Source organism: Canis aureus, chromosome 9, assembly GCF_053574225.1.
Source record: "Canis aureus isolate CA01 chromosome 9, VMU_Caureus_v.1.0, whole genome shotgun sequence".
NCBI lineage: Eukaryota > Metazoa > Chordata > Mammalia > Carnivora > Canidae > Canis > Canis aureus.
This window is the reverse complement of record NC_135619.1, coordinates 78943891-78969069: the sequence shown is the minus strand read 5'-3', so window position 1 is coordinate 78969069 and position 25179 is coordinate 78943891. Positions and strand designations below refer to the sequence as shown.

The following is a 25179-nucleotide window of genomic DNA, read 5'->3' as shown; positions in this document are numbered from 1 at the left end:
CAATAATCTCCATTCAACACAAGAGAAAAGAGACATTCTACAAAAATGTTAATAATGGCCTGGGAGTGAGAAAAATTCCCAGCATGACATGGTAGGGAGGTGGACTCTGAGGTCACCCACAGACATACAATCACGAGAGTGTAAGCTTTAATTAAATACCTTCACCTTTATATCTGATGAGAGCAAGGCAGGCCTCTCATCACGTCATAAATGCCTGGATGATGCCAGGGAGGTCACTAGCTTAGGTGTGTGTTGTGGGTCAGTGTTGGGGACAGGATCTTGCTCCATGGGATTTGGGGAGGCGGAAGTGCCCCAGGGGAGCACTAAGGTCAGAAGGTGTAGCCTCATGATTCGATCAGGGCCCTAATACACCAGGCCTGGGAAAGCTCCTTGCAACCTGGCCGCATGTGAGGTGATGTGGAAAGGACGGGCTAGGACGTGGGTGCTCTCCAGACACCACATCAGTCTGCACCTGGACCTCAGACGTCCCAGATTCCAGATCTGTGAGAATGAGTGTCTGTTGTTTGATCCATCCAGTCCATGTACGATGTTCCAGGAGTTGGGACAGGCTAAAGTCATTTTTTTCTTTGTTTAAATTGAATTTACCAAAATTTACTACACACTCAGTGCTCATCACATCAAGTGCCCTCCTTAACTACAATCACCAAGTTCCCCCATCCCCCACCCCCTCCCTTCCAGCGGCCCTCAGTGTCTTTCCTCAGAGTTAAGGGTCTCTCATGATTTTTCTTCTTCTGTAGTATTACCCAACTAAGTTTCACTCCTTCCTTTATGGTCTCTTTCAATATTTCCTATATTCCACATATGAATGAAACCATATCATTGCCTTTCTGTGATTAATTTCTCTCAACATAATACCTCCAGTTCCACCCATGTTGAAGGAAATGTTATTTCATGTTATTCATCATTTCTGACAGCTGTGTAATATCCCATTGTATATATAAACCACATTTTGGGTATAATTTTATTAGAGTTTGATTTGTCAACATATATTATAACAGCCAGTACTCATTCTTTAAATTGTCCCCCTTAGCTCCTGTCATCCAGGGACCCCAACTCCCAGACCATCTCCCCTACCACTCTCCTTGTTTTCTTTTTATTTTCCCCATAGTTAGGAGTTTCTCATGTACTGTCACTGTCTCTGATAATTCCCACTCATTCTATCCCCTTTCCCCTTTACTCCCTTCCACTATTTCTTATATTCTTTGTATGAGTGAAACCATACAATGTTTGTCCTTCTCTGAATCACTTACTTCAGTCAGCATAATACACTCCACGTCCATCCACGTCGAAGCAAATGGTGGGTATTCATCTTTTCTAATGGCTGAGTAATGTCCCAGTGTATATATAGACCATATGTCCTTTATCTATTCATCTGTTGATGGACATTGAAGCTCCTTCTGCAGTTTCTTTATTGACTCTTCTGTAGAAGGGCATCATGATTCCTCCCACATTTGATTATTGTGGACATTGCTGCAGTGAACAGTGGGGTGAAGAGGTCTCTATATTTCATTACATTTGTGTATTTTGGGTAAATACCCTGTAGTGTAATGACTGAATCATAGGGTGGCTTTATTCTCACTTTTTCAGGACATTCCATTCTGTTTTCTGGGGTGGCTGAACAAGCCTGCATTCCCACAAAAAGTGAAAGAGAAAGTTCCACATTCTGGATATCCTCGCTTATATTTATTGTTTCTGGCCTTGTTACTTTATCCATTCTGAGTTGTATAAGTGGGATCTTAATGTGGTTTTCATTTGTATTTCCCTGATGACAAGTCCTGTGGATCACTTTTCTCATCTGCCTGTTGGCCATGTGTAGGTCTTCTTTGGAGAAATGTCTTTTTGTTCATTCTCTCCATTTCTTGACTGAATTGTTTGTTTTGTTGGGTGCTGACTTTGTTAAGGAAATATCTTGTCCTATTCTGTAGGTTGCCTTTTATTTTGTTGCCTGTTGCATTGTTGTACAGATTCTACCTTGAATAAGTCCTAATAGTTTAATTTCCCTATGTTTCCCTGTTGTTTCCTATGCCTTTTGAGAGGTGCCTTGATAGCAGTCACTGCAGCTGAGGTCAAAAAGTAGCTACCAAAAAAAAAGAAAAAAAAAGTTGCTACCTGAATTCTCCTCTAGGAGTTTGATGGATTAGTGTCTCAGATTTTGGTACTTCATCCACTTTGAGTTTATGCTTGTGTTTGGTGTAGCTGAATGGTCAATTCATTCTTATGCAGGTGGCTGTACAATTTTTTTCAGATCCATTTATTGATGAGACTTTTTTTCATTTGATATTTTTTCTTACTTATTGAGGAGGAGTTGCCCATAGACTTGAGGGTCCATTTCTGCATATTGTGCTCTGTTCCATTGATCTATGTGTTGTTTTTGCCATACCAGGCTATCTTGATGATAAAGACTTTATAATAGAGCTTCTCTGCAAATATTGTTTTGCCCTACAGCTGTAGGATTTTTTTTTGCCAAAATGTTTCTACCTATTTGGCTATCTATGAAAGGAATTGAAGAAGACACAAAGAGATGTAAAACCTTCCATGCTTATGGATTAGAGCAATGAATAATGTCAGGGCACCTGTGTTGTTCAGAGTTTGAGTGCTTGCAATTGGCTCGGCTGATCCTGGGTTCCTGGAATGGTGTCCTGAATCAGGCTTTTGGAAAGGATCCTGCTTCTCCCCCTGCCTATGTCTCTACCTCCATCTGTGTGACTCTCCTGAATAAAAAAATAAATATTTAAAACAAAACCAAAAATAAGTATTGTGAAAATCTCTATGCTGCCCAGAACCTTCTACGTATTCAAAGAAATCCTTATCAAAACACCCTGAACATTTTTCACAGAGTAGCAACATATAATCTTAAGATTATTATGACACACAGAGAGATATGAGGCAAACATTGATGCTGTGGCATTGCCCTGCTGTATTTGTTTTGAAAAGAATCCGTTAGCCTCCCTCATCCAGCGAAGGGTGCATTTCTCACCTGGAACTAGGACTCACTTCTTGCAAACCATAGGTATCTGTTAAAAACTCACAGTGGACACACAGAAGGAGAATAATGATACAAGAGAGTCAGAGATACCCAGACACTTTGGGACTTCAGTTTAAGGATGTTCTTTTATAACATTTTCAGAAGATAAGGATGTGATAACCCTGTGGAATATGTGTCTCACCATTAGCTTACAGGGTTGTGTTGTACTGATGGTTGTGACGTGTGCTCCTTGTCACTGGTGAACATTTGGTGTCCTGTGTCCTCATTTCAAACACACCTGCATCTGTGAGTCTCCCTCTGGAAGTGAGATCAGATTCCCTTTAGGATTTCCTCAATGGAACCCCTCAAGGGACCTACATGACTTATTTACTCTTTATCATTTTATTGAAATGCAAACATTTTCATCATGGGATATGCAACAACCAGGTAACATGACTTGGTCATGTCAATATCCAACAGCCTTACCATCCTATTCCATAGTCTACATATGAACTTACATGGCGGTGAAGCTGTTTCAGAGAAGGTTAGTCCACTCATGGTCAGCACGGCAGGGGAGCAGCTCCCAATGCCCGGAAGCATGGCAGTAGTTGGCTTTGCTGATTTCATTAATATTCATACACATAGCAGCTGTCCCGAAACACACACACTCAGAACATAACATGAGAGGATGGATCATGAGATGGAGCACACAGTTCCTCTGATAATGTGCAGCCCCTGGACCTTAGATGGGCTTGGATGAATCTGTAAATCACAGTGCAGTTGATAATGGATTGTTATCATTTGCTATTGGTTTTGTTTCCTCTGGAGATTCTCACACCCTACCCTGTTGAGGCCTGTTTTGGGGGTTTTGTGACTCTCTTCCTGGCTGTATCAGAGTGCTGTTCTGAACATGGCCTCCTACCTCTGGCCTGGAGTTGAATGCTTGCACCCCCACTCTTCAGGGAGCCCTCACAGGAGAGCCATCAAGCCATCCTGTCCTCAGTTTACAACTGAACCCAGTCTTTACCCTGCCTGTGTCTAAGCTGGTTTATCTCAGACACATGAATGAGTCTCTAAATGTCAATATGAGGTATTCCTGTGGTGTGGACCTGGGATGGTCCTCCGAGCAAGGGTCTCATGGTCTCTTACTTTCTGCCTGCTGGTCTCAGGATAGAGGCACAGGACCAAACAGGGTTCAGTTTATGGAAACACAAATCACAATGCCTGCACAGACATAATGTTTACCCATCTCCAGAATGCTGTCCTTCTTAACCATCCATCACATCATGCCGCTTTTTGTTTGTAGGACACAGGGGAACCACGGATCCTGGAAATTTCCCCACTTTGCCACTTGAGCACCATCATACCAGGTTCGTTCCATACAGGACCAGAAATCTGTTTTTAACTTATTTTTTATTGGAATGCAAGTCCTGCCCCCATCCTGTGTTGTCCTTCTCCACAGGAGATCTGGCCAGGTTCCCCTGCAGGAGTCTGGATCTGGGCTGGGGAAACCCAGGCAGACACTTACACTCACCTGCCCCTTCTCTGAGTTCTCACTGCGCATGTCAGTGAGGGTGTCACATGGGTCCATCAGCCTCCAGGGGAAGGCCCTGGAGTGAATGCCAAAGTCTGGAGGGAAAAGGCTGAGTACCACAGCCTGTCTCTGAACAGCACCAAGAGGTATAGAAAGTCCAAAACCTGAAAAGATAAATGATGTTTCACACAAGAACCACATCTATTCAACGTGATGAACAACCAGCTGTTGAGATAGAGCAGAGCATCTGCCATGAAATCACAAGTTCAGGGATCCCTGGGTGGCGCAGCGGTTTAGCGCCTGCCTCTGGCCCAGGGCGCGATCCTGGAGACCCGGGATTGAATCCCACGTCAGGCTCCCGGTGCATGGAGCCTGCTTCTCCCTCTGCCTGTGTCTCTGCCTCTCTCTCTCTCTCTCTGTGTGACTATCATAAATAAATAAAAATTAAAAAAAAAGAAATCACAAGTTCATGTTTGAGCATGAGAACAGAATTGCTATAGTTTATGAAAACAACACCATGAAAATCAATTCCCAGAATCTATATTTATATAATATGTAAACACTGAGTTACTAGAGACCAATTAGGGAACAGGTCAACACTGAGGAGACCAGGAAAAAAAACAAGACTTTTCAATATATTGTCAATGGAGAAACTATTCATAGGCAATCATTAATCATGAAATAGGAACGTTATAGATAAAATATCAATATGCATAATACCAAATATTAAGAATACACTTTGTGAAAAATCAACTAGATGAACCTGTTGAACAACCAGACTGATCAGATACAACAGAGCATCTTACATTAAATCACAAGTTCACGTTTGAATATGAGAAAAAAATTCGTACAGCTTACAAAAAGAGCAACATGAAAATCAATTGCCAAATTCTATATTCATATAAAAAAATAACACTGATATAGTAGAGACCAGTTGGGGGCAGGTCAACACTGAGGAGACCAGGAAAAAGAAAACAAGACTTTTCAATATATTGTCAATGGAGAAACTATTCATAAGCAATCATTAATCATGAAATCAGAATGTTATAGGTAAAAATCATTATGCATAACACCAAATATTAAGAATACACTTAGTGAAAATCAGCTACATTTTTCTACCCATGTATTTTTCAAGGTAATAAAATACAAGATATGGACCAAGAGAAAACTTGCCCAAATTTCATAACCACCAAAGAACTTTCACCTGCATATCATAATCATCCTCAAAACTCAGTGGAAAAAAACAACAGAATTCATGTGTAAAACAGGCAGATCTTTGTGTGGACATGTTATACAGGAGGGTACAGATACATGAAGTAAGCACAGGAGAGGACACATCCCACCAGGAACTTTCAGGGTAATTCACATCAACCACAATGAGTTGCCCTACACACTAATCATGAGGGCTCAGTTATGAAAGAAGCACTGACCAGAACATCCTGGGAAGCATGCAGGACACCTGGGCCTCAACCCTGAAAGTAGAAATGAAAAATGAAACAGAAGCCCTGGAAAATCATTTTTCTGTTCCTCCTGAAATTAAAGATGGATAACCTACCAGGGGACCTGGAAATCCCACTCCTCAGTGCTTGCTCCAGAATAAGGAAACCCAATGTTCTTGTAAAAATGGCATGTGATGAATTATAGTGTTTTCATTTCTGTTAGAATCCTAGAAACCCCCCCAAAAGCCTGCGTGATTTAAAGAATAATGCCAGTAGAAAACATCCACCAATGGGACGGGATTCTGCCATAAGAAGCCACACTATTGATGCATACACAGGACCCCAGGGGAACCTCAAGGACATGCTGTTCCATGAAGCTCAGCAGTCTCGCAGATGACAACCGTGCAGCCTGGGGCATTTGTACAGCCAAGCCAGGGTCACAATTGTTTGGTTGGGCTTTCTGTCCCTCTCTCTTCCCCAAGCCCAAATGATGAGCTCCTCTGCATCAGGCTGCATGCTCCCCTCCTGTGCACAATGTCCTCAGGTATGGAATGTCCACACACTGAAACAAACCAACTCTTGTCCTCTGATGGGGAGTTCCTGAGAGTCTGACGTGTGTTGTGATAGGAACTGTCCCCTCCAGCATCTCTGGCTCTGGCTCTCTCCTACAGCTGAGCAGGACTAGGTTAAGACAACTCCACTGAGTCCATCTGTCTCCTGCTACTGTTTCTCCCCACAACCTGAGGTCTAGTCCTTCCTCTCACTCAGGTGGAAATGAGGTCAAGTGTTTGAGAACAGAGTGAGGTCACAGTTTTAATCAGCTGTCCGCAGAGGATCCCACTACTGTTTGTTTTCTATAGAGGAATAAATATAGAAGAACTTGTCCAGATTAAAAAATCATATATTATATATTTATTTAGAGAGAAAGAGAAGGATAGGAGTCAGAGAAAGAAAATCTCAAGCGGATTCCCCATGACCAGAGCCTGACTTTGGGCTCAATTCCGGGATCCTGAGATCACGACGTGACTCACAAACAAGAGTTAGATCAAGAGTTAGATGCTTACCCATGTGAGTCGACCAGGCGACCCATCTTTGAGCAACTGTTTAAAGAGAGATTTGTGTTTGTTATTATTGTGTTTTGTCAGACTTTCTATTGAGGTTAAGATTCCTTTCTGTATTTTGGAGACTAAGTCTGTCTCAGTATATAGTTGAACACACTGTCTCCCATTTCATAGGCTATCTTTTTGCTCCAATAATATTTGTCCTGCACACTTTGTGCATGAGGTAGCCTCACTTATCAGTCTTTGTTTTTTTTTTACTGTGATTTTAATGTGATATCAAATAAATCATGAAACGCCTGGGTGGCTCAGCAGTTGAGCAACTGCCTTTGGCTCAGGGCATGATCCTGGATTCTGGGATCAAGTCTCCAGTGGGCCTCCCTGCATGGAGCCTGCTTCTCTCCTGCCTGTGTCTCTGCCTCTCTCTCTCTGTGTCTCTCATGAATAAATAAATCTTTAAAAAATAAATAAATCACAGCCAAGCAAAGATCATGATGTTTTCCCCTTAGTTTACATGTTTAAGTTCTAGAGTTGAGACTTCCACTTAACTCTTAATCACTTTTGAGATTTTCTGTGTCCTTGAATCTGTGTGATGTTTGATAAGGACCAAGTGTCATTATTTGTATGAGACTGTTCAACACCATTTGCTATAGAGACTATCCTTTCCCCACTGTATATTCTTACATATCCTATGGTTAAAGGATTTCTGACTGTATATGCACACGTTAACTTCTGGGCTCTGTAATATGGTCCACCATCTACATTGCTGACGTTAGGCAGTCACACACTGAAATGCTTAATGTGCGACTAAAATACATTTCTGTAGAGGGATGTGTGATGTCTGGCTATTGTTCTAATTTCTTAAACTTGTATGGTCACTCTCATGTGATTTTGTTTTCCATATGAATGTGGAGTTTTCCTATTATGTAAGAAAACAATTGATATTTTGATTAATTTAATCAACATTAAAATCATTAGAACAGAAATTATTTGTCTAATTGTATAGACAAATAAAAATTCTCAGGGAGATTTAATAAGTATATGGAAAAGAAAAATGAAATTTAACTCATAGACACTCTTTGAAAAGAGTTAAGCCTTAATAAATATAATCAGATTTCAAATAGAAGAAATAACTGACACAAAAAAAATAGAAAGGACCATGAAAAAAATTCTAATATTTTAACAATGCAAATAATGGATAACCAAGGCAAATTACAAAATTACTAGTATTATTAAGAAAATAAAACTGTTTCATGAAGAAATTTTTAAAAATGAACAAAACAGAACAAATAGGAAGCCTGAAACCATTATCTAAAAATCCTGCCTAAGGCAGGACAGGTCGCTCAGGAGTTAAGCACCACCTATGGCCCAGAACCTGATCCTGGAGACTCAGGATCCAGTCCCACATTGGGCTCTGGCATGGAACCTGCTTCTCCCTCTGCCTGTGTCTCTGCCTCTGTGTGTGTGTGTGTGTGTCTCTCCCATGAATAAATAAAATCTTTTTTAAAAATTCTGCCTCAAAAAAGACAATGAAAATTTAAAAAGAATAATGTAATGAAAAGGGCAAAATCAGATAGCTTTATCTACAAATATTCAAATATTTTAAGAAATAAGGCCAAAATGTTTCAATCTACTCCAAAACGTATTTAGAATGGAATGTGACCAAATTGATTTAAGGAGGCCAGGATGAGTCTGACAGCGAACCCATGCCAAGGACCCCACAGGAAGGGTCTCATGGACAATATCTCAGATGCACATAAATGCAAAATTCCTGGCATCTTGAATCCAACAGCCCATGGACAGATGGCACAGGATGACCTAGAGGGAATCATCCCTGGGATGCAAGGATGCTTCAACACACCCAGATCATCAATGGGCCCCTGTATTAACAGACTCAAGGATTGGATGTACACGATTCTTTCCTAGGATACCTAAAACCGCTTGAAAAAAATCTAACACGCTTTTATCTTCAAAACATCTTAACAGTCGAAGCAGAAGAGATTGCCTCCTATCTGATGGAAGTAGTCACATTTTATGAAAAACCCACAACCAATACTGCATTCAAAAGTGAAAACCTGGGCAGCCCTGGTGGCTCAGCGGTTTAGCGCCACCTTCAGCCCAGGGCCTGATCCTGGAGTCCCGGGATCGAGTCCCACGTCAGGCTCCCTGCATGAAGCCTGCTTCTCCCTCTGCCTGTGTCTCTGCCTCTCTCTCTCTCTCTGTCTCTCATGAATAAATAAATAAAATCTTTTTTAAAAAGTGAAAATCTGAAGCCCTTCTGTCAAGTCAGGATCCACAAAGGGGTCATTCCCACCCTCAGTATTCAACATATTATTCTAAAGGAGAATAAACTGTGCCACCCCATATATCAGCTGGTTCCCTGGATTGTTGTGAATAAAATCACACGAGAATCATCCAGTGGACAGAGAGGATGAACCCTTCTTTCACCCTGATGTAAGGAAATAAATCTCCCATGGGAAAATTCCCTTCCCTGAACCAGGAGGGGTGAACGATCCTCAGCACCAGAAACGTCTGTAGGGCCCAGAAGGCTGTGAACACAAGCCTTGTCGGTTCTTCACCAATTCACTGACCCAAATCCAGTATCCTGGCCTTATATCTCTACAAATCAACGTTTTGTTGGGTAAGAAGAAGAAGGACTGCCTAGTTTGTTCATTGTCTGTGTGTTGTGTTTCAGGGAGCTCATGCACATGCAACATGAAATACATCTTCGCTTAGGTCTCTCATAAGTCTACAGAGTAATTAGTCCAGACAAATAACCAGGAAGAAGGGAAGGAAGCCCATACTGTGATAATGACTGGAATTCCAAACCAGGAAGTTTATGAAACAAAAAATAAAAGATATTTAAATCAATAGATACAGAGAAATTTACTTTTATCCATATGACATAATCTGTTGCAGGGTCAAACATGCCAAGCTACAAAACCAAACCCTAAGGTAATGAACAACTTCAGGGAATCGATAGGATACAAAATCAACACACAAAGTAAATCTAGGTTTCCACACAGGAACAACTAATTATTTATATTTTAAAGATTTTATTGAATTATTCATGAAAGACACACAAACAGAGAGAGGCAGAGACACAGGAGGAGAGAGGCAGGCTCCATGCAGGGACCCCAATGTGGGACTGGATCTCTGGACTCTAGGATCACTCCCAGCACAGAAGGCAGACCTCAACCGCTGAGCCACACAAGCATCCCTAACAATAAAGTACGTAAAAGGTAATTAATAAAACCTTATTACATTGGCACCGGTGTTAAGAATGTAATAGGTAGGATTAAGTATCCTGAAAGAGGTAAAATACTGTCCACTAAAAGAACTTACACTGATGAGAGATTTTTAAAGAGTCAAAAAAATGCAAAGGCATTTTTTCATAAATGTGAACACTTCATAATGTCAGAAGACTTACACACAGTGGCCAACGGATGTAAAGAAATCCTTGTTAATAACTTGTAAAGAATCAAATCTAGGTCTGAAGCTGATTATATATTCAAAGGACATGCAAATAGGGCCCTCACTTCACTGATTAAACTAGTCCATCCCGACGTGCTGCTGGGAGAGGAGTCCCAGCCCCAGGATCCCCAAGTGACCCTGTTTAGGGATCAGGGTGGAAAACAGACGACTAAACATGGAATCTTTCCTTGGCTGGGTTTTCCTTGTCGCTATTTTAAAAGGTAATTCATGAAGAATAAGAGACCCTGAGTCTGTGAATGTAGGGGAGTAAGAGAAACAGGGGATGTGGGACAGTTTCCTAACCAGGATGTCTGTGTCTGCAGGTGTCCAGGGTGAGGTGCAGCTGGTGGAGTCTGGGGGAGACCTGGAGAAGCCTGGGGGATCCCTGAGACTCTCCTGTGTGGCCTCGGGATTCACCTTCAGTAGCTACGGCATGAGCTGGGTCCGCCAGGCTCCAGGGAAGGGGCTGCAGGGGGTCTCATTGATTAGGTATGATGGAAGTAGCACAAGGTATGCAGACGCTGTGAAGGGCCGATTCACCATCTCCAGAGACAATGCCAAGAACACGCTGTATCTGCAGATGAACAGCCTGAGAGCCGAGTACACAGCCGTGTATTCCTGTGCGAAGGACACAGTGAGTCGACCTCAGTGTGAGCCCAGACACAAACCTCTCTGTAGAAGGGGATCAGGACCACCAGGTGGTGCACACTCCTCACCACTTCCCTCTTGCAGGCCCAGGAGCAGGTGCAGATGGAGGTTCTGGGCAGGTTTCATGTCAGGGTCTGGGATTCCTCTCCAAGGAGCTGTTTTCCCCAAGGAGTTATCTAGGCAGATGATATGTGCATACTTATTCAGTCTTGATTTAGACACATCCGTTTTTTATATGAAAACAGCTATTATGCCATGCACAAAAGACGGCGTTTCTTTTTCTATCAATAGATTTCACAGTAATTTTATTTTACTTTTTTAATAATAAATTTATTTTTTATTGGTGTTCTATTTGACAACATACAGAATGACACTCAGTGCTCATCCCGTCAAGTGTCCCCCTCAGTTCCTGTCACCCATTCACCCCCATCCCCTCCCTCCTCCCCTTCCACCACCCCTAGTTCGTTTCCCAGAGTTAGGAGTCTTTATGTTCTGTCTCCCTTTCTGATATTTCCTACCCATTTCTTCTCCCTTCCCTTCTATTCCCTTTCACTATTATTTATATTCCCCAAATGAATGAGAACATATAATGTTTGTGCTTCTCCAATTGACTCATTTCACTCAGCATAATAACCTCCCGTTCCATCCACATGGAAGCAAATGATAGGTATTTGTCATTTCTAATATCTGAGTAATATTCCATTGCATACATAAACCACATCTCCTTTATCCATTTCTTTTGATGGACTCTGACGTTCTTTCCACAGTTTGGCTATTGTAGGCATTGCTGCTATAAACATTAGGGTGCAGGCATCCCGACGTTTAATTGCATCTGCATCTTTGGGTTAAATCCCCAGCAGTCCAATTGCTGGGTGGTAAGGCAGGTCTATTTTTAACTCTTGAGGAACCTGCACACAGTTTTCCAGAGTGGCTGCACCATTTCACATTAGATTTCACAGTAATTTTAATTTACATGATAATAGGTTATAGTAGGCATGTAAAACATAAATTACAAAAACTATTTTTCTAGATTTGTTAATGCAGGTAGAAACGTTGTAATATAAGATACATATATAAGATATATACGTTACACATATACGTTGTATACTTTATATATATATAAAGTATGTATATAAGATATTTATGTTATACTTATACATTGTATATAAGACATATATAAGACATATTAATTTATATCTTGAGTACATTGCACACTGTGGCAATCAATAAACATGTGAATTTGATGAGATAGTATAATAGAAAAGATAATTTGGGCGATAGGTAAACGTAATGATTCTAGAAAATATAGTCTTATGCAACTGGTTTCATAAGAAGGAGTAATACATGCTCTATTTATTTGGAATAAAAAAGCTAGGATAGGAATAACTGTATAATTTAGCAGAATGGTGACATTGTATTAATTTGCCAGCTATAATAAAATTTAGTATACAGTTGTATGATTTGCACTGGTACTATAATATTGAGTAATCTATAGCCCTTATTGAAATTTCACCAGTTTTCCAAATAGTTTTTTTTTTACTGCCCCAGAATCCAAACTATGATCCTAAATTGCATTTGGTTGCTGTTTTCTTTGTTTATGCTAACCTATGGCAGCTATTTAAGTCTTTCTTTGTCCTTCATGGCCTTGAAACATTTGATGAGTACTGTTCAGCTGTTCTGAAGAACGCTTCTCACTTTGGGTTTATTTGACCCTTTTGGATGATTAGATTAAGGTTTTGCATTTCTTGGCGATATCACAGCCAAAATGTGGAAGGAGCTTCGGTGTCCATCAAAAGATGAATGGATAAGGAAGATATGGTATATGTATACAAGGGAATATTACTCAGCCATTAGAAATGACAAATATGGGGATCCCTGGGTGGCTCAGCAGTTTGGTGCCTATCTTTGGCCCAGGGCACCACCCTGGATTCCTGGGATGAGTCCCACATCGGGCTCCTCGCATGGAGCCTGCTTCTCTCTCCTCCTGTGTTCTGCCTCTCTATCATAAATAAATAAATAAGTTTTTAAAGAAAATTTTTAAAAAGGGACAAATACCCACCATTTGCTTCAACGTGGATGGAACTGGAGGGTATTATGCTGAGTAAAATAAGTCAATTTGGAGAAGGACAAACATTATATGGTCTCATTCATTTGGGGGATATAAAAAATACTGAAATGGAATAAAGGGGAAAGGAGAGAAAATGAGTGGGAAATATCAGAGATGGAGACAGAACATGAGAGACTCCTAGCTCCAGGAAACGAACAAGGCATGGTGGAAGGAGAGGAGTGTGGGGGATGGGGGTGAATGGGTGACGGGCACTGAGGGGGCACTTGATGGGATGAGCACTGGGTGTTATTCTGTATGTTGGCAAATTGAACACCATAAAAAATAAATTCATTATATTCAAAAAAGAATCATAATTAACAATATATATATAAATAAAATAACATAAAGTAAAATAAAATAAAATAATAAAATAATTGGGTGAACCAGAATATTTATCTAATCTCAGAGCATCTCTCCAAATATAGTTATTATTTACAAGGGGAATAATAGTAAATCTACAGTGGAAAAACCCAACACACATTACCTTGATCAAGAATATCCTGAGAAAAAAAATATACCATGTATCCCCTGATATGATACATTGTCAAGAACACAACATCACTTCTGTGATATTGCCAAGACAGAGATTCTTGCAGTTGCTTACTATTTTCCCTAAATACCAGGTAATTGCAAATATTTCCATGTACATTAACTAAGCATTTCCCCGATCCGCACCTGCAATCATTGTGCATCACACGACCACCCAGCTCAAAGAGAAATTTGGTAGAAGCAGCATAAACTCCATGTTGGACATGAGGTTGCAAATGCATCAAATATCTAAAGCAAAAGAAGACAGACCCCTAATGGGGTCAATATCTTGATCCATGCACACAGCATCCATGTCAGTGACAGCCTGGGAAGGAAGCAGGATTCACACCAGGATGTTCTGTGAATGTGGAGTCTGAGCATCAAAACACACACACACAGACACACACACGCACACGCACACACACACAAGAGTATGAAAACGTTTTCAGCTTCATCATTGTTTCTGTTAAAAGCAGGCAGGCCTCTCAGCAAGTCAGATATGTTTGGATGGAGCCAGGGATAGACAGTGGCTCAGGGTGTGTGTTGAGGGAAAGTAGTGATGATGAGGTCCTGATCCAGGAGGGGATTATATGGAGTCAGTTTCCCACCAGTATCTGGGGACAGAACTCAAGGGCCCTTGCTGGATTTCCCATGGTGGGGAAGGAGGGGAAGAGGGAGGATTGGAGATCAAGGAGACAGCAGGCAATACTCAAAAATACGGTGTGATGACAAATTCCACTAAACAATTTTGAAAACTGAGAGAACAAAAGTGGAGGAGGACCTTCCACCTGCAGGGAATAACTCATGGATCCTTCAGGTACTCATATCAGCTCATTGTGTGAGTCCTCTAACAGCCACATGTTGGAACCTAATGTCCATGTGATGGGAGGAGGAGGTGGGGCCTCAGGGGACCACTTAGGTCAGGAGGTGCAGCCTCATTATGAGATCAGGGCCCTTATACACCAGGACTGGGAATGCCTCCTGCCCTTTGGCTCCATGTGAGGCCATCTGTTTACCATTTCCATCAACGTGTATGGAACTACAGGGTATTATGCCAAAGAAGTAAGTCAATCAAAGGACAATCATCATAGTTTCACTCCTATGTGGAATATAAGAAATATTGAATGGGATCATAATGGAAGGAAGGAAACTGTGTGGGGATAAATCAGAGAGGAAGACAAACCATGAGAGACTCCTACCTCTGGGACTGAGACAAAGGGTTGAAGAAGGAGAGCTGTGTGGTGGGACGTGGTTCCTGGGTGACAGACACTAAGGAATGCACGTGATGAGATGTGCACTTTGTGTTACTAAATGCTGGCAGATTGAACTTAATTGAAATATTGAATAAATAAATGAAAAATAAATTATTAAAGAGAGAACATTATGAGCAATAACATGCCAACCAATTCAGCAATCTGAAAGAAATGGATGCCTTCCTATAAATGAAGAAACAACCAAATCTGAAACAGGAATGAATAGAAAAGGAGTACAGACCCAAAAACAAGAAATGAAAATCAAACATATTTATATTCTTCTAACAATCAAAAGTTGGGACAGATGGCTGCCCATGGGAATGCACAAGCATTTAAAGATGATTAATGCGGAGGAGGGGCAAGATGGCCGAAGAGTAGGGTCTCCAAATCACCTGTCTCCACCAAATTACCTAGAAAACCTTCAAGTTATACTGAAAATCTATGAATTCAGCCTGAGAATTAAAGAGAGAACACCTGGAATGCTACAGTGAGAAGACTTCGCGCTTTTATCAAGGTAGGAAGACGGGGGAAAAAAAGAAATAAACAAAAGGACTCCAAGGGGGAGGAGCCCCGCGAGGAGCTGGGCTAAGGCTGGGGCGAGTGCCCCCAGGACAAGAGAGCCCCGTCCCAGAGACGCAGGAACTGCACCAACCTTCCCTGGCGGAAAGGGGCTCGCAAGGAGTTGGAGCAGGACCCAGAAGGGCGAGGATGCCCTTGGGTTCCCTGGGACAGTAACAGAGCAACTGCACACCCAGGAGAATGCGCTGAGCTCCCGAAGGGCTGCAGCATGCACAGCGGGACCCAGCGGGACCCAGAGCAGCTCTGAGGGGCTCAGGCGGCGGCTCCGCAGAGGGCTGCGTGGCCCCGGGAGCAGCTCAGAGGGCCTTGGGCAGAGGAAGAGGCTCCGTGGGGAGGGGGCTGCGCGGTTCCAGGGGGCTCGGGCGGCGGCTCCGCTGAGGGGGCTGTGCTGCCCTGGAGCCTGAATCCAACAGCACAGGCCCCGGAGCACAGGGCGCCGGGACACAGCCCAGGATCCGGCCTCCCCCGGGACAGGCAGAGGCCAGGAGGGCCCAGGACAACGAGGATGCTCCTGCCCCGAGCTGAGCAGATCAGCTGCCCGCCCTGGAGCCTCCAGGCCCTACAGACGGAGTTCCTGCTGGAGCTGATTCCAGGGCTGCAGAGCTGGCCCTGCCACTAGGGCTGTTGCTCCTGGGGCCTCACGGGGTAAACAACCCTCACTGAGCCCTGCACCAGCCAGGGGCACAGCAGTTCCCCCAACTGCTAACACCTGAAAATCTGCACAACAGGCTCCTCCCCCAGAAGAACAGCTAGACAGACAACTTCCAGGAGAAGCCAAGGGACTTAAAGTATACAGAATCAGAAGATACTCCCCCTTGGTTCTTTTTTTTTTTTTTTTTTTGATTTGTTTCCTTCCGCCACCCCCTTTTTTCTCCTTTCTTTCTTTTTCTTTCTCTTTTTCTTCTTTTTTTTCTTTTTTTTCTTCCTTTTTTTCTTTTTCTCTTTTCTTTCCTTCTTTCTCTCCTCTCTTTTTCTCTTTTTCCCAATACAACTTGCTTTTGGCCACTCAGCACTGAGCAAAATGACTAGAAGGAAAACCTCACCTCAAAAGAAAGAATCAGAAACAGTCCTCTCTCCCACAGAGTTACAAAATCTGGATTACAATTCAATGTCAGAAAGCCAATTCAGAAGCACTATTATACAGCTACTGGTGGCTCTAGAAAAAAGCATAAAGGACTCAAGAGACTTCATGACTGCAGAATTTAGAGCTAATCAGGCAGAAATTAAAAATCAAATGAATGAGATACAATCCAAACTAGAAGTCCTAACGACGAGGGTTAACGAGGTGGAAGAACGAGTGAGTGACATAGAAGACAAGTTGATAGCAAAGAGGGAAACTGAGGAAAAAAGAGACAATTAAAAGACAATGAAGATAGATTAAGGTAAATAAACGACAGCCTGAGGAAGAAAAGCTTACCTTTAACTGGTGTTCCCAAGGGTGCCGAAAAGGGCCAGAGGGCCAGAATATGTATTTGAAAAAATTCTAGCTGAAAACTTTCCTAATCTGGGAAGGGAAACAGGCATCCAGATCCAGGAAATAGAGAGATCCCCCCCCTAAAATCAATAAAAACCGTTCAACACCTCGATATTTAATAGTGAAGCTTGCAAATTCCAAAGATAAAGAGAAAATCCTTAAGGCAGCAAGAGACAAGAAATCCCTGACTTTTATGTGGAGGAGTATTAGGGTAACAGCAGACCCCTCCACAGAGACCTGGCAGGCCAGAAAAGGCTGGCAGGATATATTAAGGATCCTAAATGAGAAGAACTTGCAACCAAGAATACTTTATCCAGCAAGGCTCTCATTCAAAATGGAAGGAGAGATAAAGAGCTTCCAAGACAGGTAGCAACTAAAAGAATATGTGACCTACAAACCAGCTCTGCAAGAAATTTTAAGGGGGACTCTTAAAATTCCCCTTTAAGAAGAAGTTCAGTGGAACAATCCACAAAAACAAGGACTGGATAGATATCATGATGACACTAAACTCATATCTCTCAATAGTAACTCTGAATGTGAATGGGCTTAATGACTCCATCAAAAGGTGCAGGGTTTCAGACTGGATAAAAAAGCAGGACCCATCTATTTGCTGTCTACAAGAAACTCATTTTAGACAGAAGGACACCTACAGCCTGAAAATAAAAGGTTGGAGATCCATTTACCATTAAATGATCCTCAAAAGAAAGCAGGGGTAGCCATCCTTATATCAGATAAACTAAAATTTACCCTGAAGACTGTAGTGAGAGATGAAGAGGGACCCTATATCATACTTAAAGGATCTATTCCACAAGACGACTTAACAATCCTGAATATATATGCCCCGAATGTGGGAGCTGCCAAATATATAAATCAATTATTAACCAAAGTGAAGAAATACTTAGATAATAATACACTTATACTTGGTGACTTCAATCTAGCTCCTTCTATACTCGATACGTCTTCTAAGCACAACATCTGCAAAGAAACGAGAGCTTGAAATGATACACTGGACCAGATGGATTTCACAGATATCTACAGAACTTTACATACAAACTCAACTGAATACACATTCTTCTCAAGGGCACATGGAACTTTCTACAGAATAGACCACATATTGGGTCACAAATCGGATCTGAACCGATACCAAAAGATTGGGATTGTCCCCTGCATATTCTCAGACCATAATGCCTTGAAATTAGAACTAAATCACAACAAGAAGTTTGGAAGGACCTCAAACACGTGGAGGTTAAGGACCATCCTGCTAAAAGATGAAAGGGTCAACCAGGAAATTAAGGAAGAATTAAAAAGATTCATGGAAACTACTGAGAATGAAGATACAACCTTTCATAATCTTTGGGATGCAGCAAAAGCAGTCCTAAGGGGGAAAAACATCACAATACAAGCATCCATTCAAAAACTGGAAAGAACTCAAATACAAAAGCTAACCTTACACATAAAGGAGCTAGAGAAAAAACAGCAAATAGATCCTACACCCAAGAGAAGAAGGGAGTTAATAAAGATTCGAGCAGAACTCAACGAAATCGGGATCCTTGGGTGGCGCAGCGGTTTGGCGCCTGCCTTTGGCCCAGGGCGCGATCCTGGAGACCCGGGATCGAATCCCACATCGGGCTTCCGGTGCATGGAGCCTGCTTCTCCCTCTGCCTATGTCTCTGCCTCTCTCTTTCTCTCTCTGTGACTATCATAAATAAATAAAAATTAAAAAAAAAAAAAAAGAACTCAACGAAATCGAGACCAGAAGAACTGTGGAACAGATCAACAAAACCAGGAGTTGGTTCTTTGAAAGAATTAATAAGATAGATAAACCATTAGCCAGCCTTATTAAAAAGAAGAGAGAGAAGACTCAAATTAATAAAATCATGATGAGAAAGGAGAGATCACTACTAACACCAAGGAAATACAAACGATTTTAAAAACATATTTTGAACAGCTATACGCCAATAAATTAGGCAATCTAGAAGAAATGGACGCATTCCTGGAAAGCCACACTACCAAAACTGGAAGAGGAAGAAATAGAAAACCTTAACATGCCAATAACTAGGGAGGAAATTGAAGTAGTCATCAAAAACCTCCCAAGACACAAGAGTCCAGGGCCAGATGGCTTCCCAGGGGAATTTTATCAAACGTTTAAAGAAGAAACCAGGGATCCTTGGGTGGCGCAGCGGTTTGGCGCCTGCCTTTGGCCCAGGGCGCGATCCTGGAGACCCGGGATCGAATCCCACATCGGGCTCCCGGTGCATGGAGCCTGCTTCTCCCTCTGCCTGTGTCTCTGCCTCTCTCTCTCTCTCTGTGAGACTATCATAAATAAATAAAAAAAAATTAAAAAAAAAGAAGAAACCATACCTATTCTCCTAAAGCTGTTTGGAAAGATAGAAAGAGATGGAGTACTTCCAAATTCGTTCTATGAGGCCAGCATCACCTTAATTCCAAAACCATGGGATCCCTGGGTGGCGCAGCGGTTTGGCGCCTGCCTTTGGCCCAGGGCGCGATCCTGGAGACCCGGGATCGAATCCCACGTCGGGCTCCCGGTGCATGGAGCCTGCTTCTCCCTCTGCTTGTGTCTCTGCCTCTCTCTCTCTCTCTCTCTCTCTCTCTCTCTCTCTGTGACTATCATAAATAAATAAAAATTAAAAAAAAATCCTCAACAAGATACTGGCCAATAGGATCCAACAGTACATTAAGAAAATTATTCACCATGACCAAGTAGGATTTATCCCTGGGACACAAGGCTTGTTCAACACCCGTAAAACAATCAATGTGATTCATCATATCAGCAATAGAAAAACCAAGAACCATATGATCCTCTCATTAGATGCAGGGAAAGCATTTGACAAAATACAGCATCCATTTCTGATCAAAACTCTTCAGAGTGTAGGGATAGAGGGAACATTCCTCAACTTCTTAAAAGCCATCTACGAAAAGCTCACAGAAAATATCATTCTCAATGGGGAAGCACTGGGAGCCTTTCCCCTAAGATCAGGAACAAGACAGGGATGTCCACTCTCACCACTGCTATTCAACATAGTACTGGAAGTCCTAGCCTAAGCAATCAGGCAACAAAAAGATATTAAACGCATTCAAATTGGCAAAGAAGAAGTCAAACTCTCCCTCTTCGCTGATGACATGATACTCTACATAGAAAACCCAAAAGCCTCCACCCCAAGATTGCTAGAACTCATACAGCAATTCGGTAGCGTGGCAGGATACAAAATCAATGCCCAGAAATCAGTGGCATTTCTATACACTAACAATGAGACTGAAGAAAGAGAAATTAAGGAGTCAATCCCATTTACAATTGCACCCAAAAGCATAAGATACCTAGGAATAAACCTAACCAAAGAGGTAAAGGATCTATACCCTCAAAACTATAGAACACTTCTGAAAGAAATTGAGGAAGACACAAAGACATGGAAAAATATTCCATGCTCATGGATTGAGAGAATTAATATTGTGAAAATGTCAATGTTACCCAGGGCAATATACACGTTTAATGCAATCCCTATCAAAATACCATGGACTTCCTTCAGAGAGTTAGAACAAATTATTTTAAGATTTGTGTGGAATCAGAAAAGACCCCGAATAGCCAGGAGAATTTTAAAAAAGAAAACCATATCTGGAGCATCACAATGCCAGATTTCATGTTGTACTACAAAGCTGTGGTCATCAAGACAGGGTGGTACTGGCACAAAAACAGACACATAGATCAGTGGAACAGAGTAGAGAACCCAGAAGTGGACCCTGAACTTTATGGTCAACTAATATTCGATAAAGCAGGAAAGACTATCCATTGGAAGAAAGACAGTCTCTTCAATAAATGGTGCTGGGAAAATTGGACATCCACATGCAGAAGAATGAAACTAGACCACTCTCTTTCACCATACACAGAGATAAATTCAAAATGGATGAAAGATCTAAATGTGAGACAAGATTCCATCAAAATCCTAGAGAAGAACACAGGAAACACCCTTTTTGAACTCGGCCACAGTATCTTCTTGCAAGATACATCCACGAAGGCAAAAGAAACAAAAGCAAAAATGAACTATTGGGACTTCATCAAGATAAGAAGCTTTTGCACAGCAAAGGATACAGTCAACAAAACTCAAAGACAACCTACAGAATGGGAGAAGATATTTGCAAATGACATATCAGATAAAGGGCTAGTTTCCAAGATCTATAAAGAACTTATTAAACTCAACACCAAAGACACAAACAATCCAATCATGAAATGGGCAAAAGACATGAAGAGAAATCTCACAGAGGAAGACATAGACATGGCCAACATGCATATGAGAAAATGCTCTGCATCACTTGCCATCAGGGAAATACAAATCAAAACCACAATGAGATACCACCTCACACCAGTGAGAATGGGGCAAATTAACAAGGCAGGAAACAACAAATGTTGGAGAGGATGCGGAGAAAAAGGAACCCTCTTACACTGTTGGTGGGAATGTGAACTGGTGCAGCCACTCTGGAAAACTGTGTGGAGGTTCCTCAAACAGTTAAAAATAGACCTGCCCTACAACCCAGCAATTGCACTGTTGGGGATTTACCCCAAAGATACAAATGCAATGAAACACCGGGACACCTGCACCCCAATGTTTATAGCAGCAATGGCCACGATAGCCAAACTGTGGAAGGAGCCTCGGTGTCCAACGAAAGATGAATGGATAAAGAAGATGTGTTTTATGTATACAATGGAATATTACTCAGCTATTAGAAATGAGAAATACCCACCATTTGCTTCAACGTGGATGGAACTGGAGGGTATTATGCTGAGTGAAGTAGTAAGTCAGTCGGAGAAGTACAAACATTAAATGTTCTCATTCATGTGAGGAATATAAATAATAGTGAAAGGGAATAAGGAAAGGGAGAAGAAATGTGTGGGAAATATCAGAAAGAGAGACAGAACGTAAAGACTGCTAACTCTGGGAAACGAACTAGGGGTGGTAGAAGGGGAGGAGGGCAGGGGGTGGGAGTGAATGGGTGACGGGCACTGGGGGTTATTCTGTATGTTAGTAAATTGAACACCAATACAAAATAAATTAAAAAAATAAAAATAAAAATGATTAATGCCTATCCTGAAAATATTCCAAAAAATAGAAATTAAAGGAAACTTATAAGTTCATTTTTTGTGGATAGTATTTCCTTGACCTCAAACGCAGACAGAGATCCAACTGAAAAGGATAATTACTTACTAATATCCTTGATGGATATGGATGCAAAATTTTCACAAAGATCCTAAGAAAGAGGATCCAACAATACATTAATAGGATAATTTACCATGACCAAATGGGTTTAAGTTCTGGTCTGCAGCGGTGCTTCAGTATCTGCAAATCAAACAATGGGATTTGAGCCGTTAATAAAAGAAAATATAAGGACCATTTTGTCCTCTCAATTGATGCCCAAAAACTTTTGGCAAAAGATATTATACTTTCTTGATAAAAACATGTTGCTGTGTAAAGATAGGGAGACATCCTCAACATCATGAAAGCCATTTACAGAAGGACATGGAGAATGTCATCCTCAAAGGAAAACTTGAGAGCTTTTCCCCTAAGATCAGGAACAGGACAGGGATACCCACCATCACCACTGTTCTTCATCATAGTGCTAGAAGTCCTAGCCTCATCATCATAAAACAAATATAAGGAAAAGTCATCCCAATCAGCAAAGAAAAGTCAAACTTTCACTCTTCACACACAGGTTACTTTAAGTTCAAATCCCAAAATTGCTTTGAAAAAATTGCTAGAACTGATACCAGAATTCAGTGACATCTGAATTGTATTGTAAAATCAATACAAGGAAGTCATTGGATTTTCCATATACTGCAAATGAAACAGAAAAAGAGAAAATCAAGGGATTGATGCAATTTATAATTGCTCCAGAAATCATATAATGATGAAAAATCCTAAGCAAAGAGGGATGGATGTACAGACTAAACATTCCAGACACTTATGGAAGACAGAAAGGAAGACACAAATAGATTGAAAATATTTATTCTCATAGATTAGAATAAATATTGATAAATATTGTTACTTGCTCTCTACCAAGAGCAAGTAACACATTCAAAGCGGATGTATAAAAATATCACAAGCATTTTTCACAGACCTTGAGCAAACAATCTGAAAACTTTCAGGGAACCACAAAGACCTCAACTAGCCAAAGCAATCCTGAAAAAGTAGGGTAAAGCTGGAGACATCATGATTCTGGTTGTCAAGGTAAATTACAACATTGTGATCAGCAGGACAGTATGGCACTGGCACAAATACAGACATACAGATACATAGAAAAGTTTGAGGACCCAGAAATGGACCCTGAGATCTAAGGTCAAAATATCTTGAAAAAGCAGGAAACAATATCTAATGGAAAACAGAAAAACTCTTCAACAAATGGTTTTGAGAATTTTGGAGTCCCACAAGCAGAAGAATGAAAGGGGACACTTTTCTGACATCATTCACAACAATGGACCAAAAACTGATGAAGGATCTAAATGTGAGTCAGGAAACCATCAGAATCCTCAGGAGAACACAGGCAGCACCTTTTCTACCTCAGGTGCAACCACTTCTAGACGTGTCTCCAGAGACAACGGAAAAAAAAGGAAAATGAAATATGGGGACTTCATCAAAGAAAGAGCAATTTCACAGCAAAGGAATCACTCAATGTAATTAAAAGGCCACCTACAGAATGGTAGAAGATACCTGGAAATATCTTATTAAAGGTTCGAATTCAAATCTGAATCAACTTATCAATCTCAACACACACCAAAGATATTGGATAACCGAGTCAAATTACAAATTACTAGTATTTTCAGTAAAATGAAACTGTTTCATGAAGAAATAAAAAATGAGCAAAACAGAACAGATAAGGAGTCTGAAACCTTATTAAAAATTTTCCCAGTTGCAGCCCAGGTGGCTCAGGGGTTTAGCACCACCTTCAGCCCAGGGCCTGATCCTGGAGACCTGGAATCAAGTCCCATGTCAGGCTCCCCCCATGGAGCCTGCTTCTCCCTCTGTCTGTGTCTCTGCCTCTTTCTCTGTATCTCTCATGAATAAATAAATAAAATCCTTAAAAAATATTTTGCGTCAAAGAAGACAATGAAACTTAAAAAAAAAAAAAGTAATGAAAAGGCCAAAATCAGATGGCTATATCTACGAATACTCAAGATATTTTAAGAATTAAGGCCAAAACATTTCAATGTCTTCCAAAACCTAATTAAAATGGAGCATGACCAAATTGATTTAAGGAGGCCAGGATGACTCTGACAGCACACCCACACCACGGACTCCACAAGAAGGGTCTCATGGAGAAAATCTAAGATGCACATAAATGCAAAAATCCTGGCATCCTCAATCCCACAGTGCATGGATAGATCGCACAGGATTACCTAGAGGGAATCATGCCTGAGATGAAGGAATGCTTCAACATGCCCAGATTATGAACAGGGCCCCTGTATTAACAGAGGGAAGGATTAGATGTACATAATTCTTTCCTATGATGCCTAAAACCGCTTGACAATGTCTTAACATGCTTTATCTTCAAAATATCTAAACAGTCGAGGCACAAAAGTTTCCCTCCATGAATTAGTCCCATTTATGAAAAACCCACAACCAACACTGCATTCAAAAGTGAAAACCTGAAGCCTTTCTGTCAAGTCAGGACCCACACAGGGGGTCATTCTCACCATGACTATACAACATGTTATACTGAAGGAGAATAAACTGTGCCACCCCATATGTCAGCTGGTTCCCTGGATTATTGTGAATAAAATCACACAAGAATCATCCAGTGGACAGAGAGGCTCAACCTCCTATATCACCCTGATAGACAGCAATAAATCTCTCATGGAAAAATTCCCTTCTGTGAACTGGGAAGGGTGAATCATCCTCAGCACCAGAAATATCTGTAGGGCCCAGAAGGATGTGCAAACAGCCCTTGTCAGTTCCTCACTAATTCACTGACCCAAACCCAGAATCCTGGTCTTATATCTCCACAAACCCAAGGTCCTTTTGGGTAAGGAGCACAAGGGCTCCCTACTTTCTTCATTGCGTGTTGTGTTCTAGGGGGCTCAGGCACATGCAACA

General features: G+C 41.4%; 1 gene segment (V, D, J or C); it reads left to right on the top strand.

The window, feature by feature from the left end:
* Positions 1-10600: 10600 nt before the first annotated feature.
* LOC144321269 (immunoglobulin heavy variable 3-23-like) overlaps positions 10601-25179 on the top strand; it is a 79343-nt gene continuing 64764 nt past the window's right edge. Inside the window, 1 exon segment of the V gene segment in view lies at positions 10601-10712. Coding sequence covers positions 10667-10712 — 46 coding nt within the window.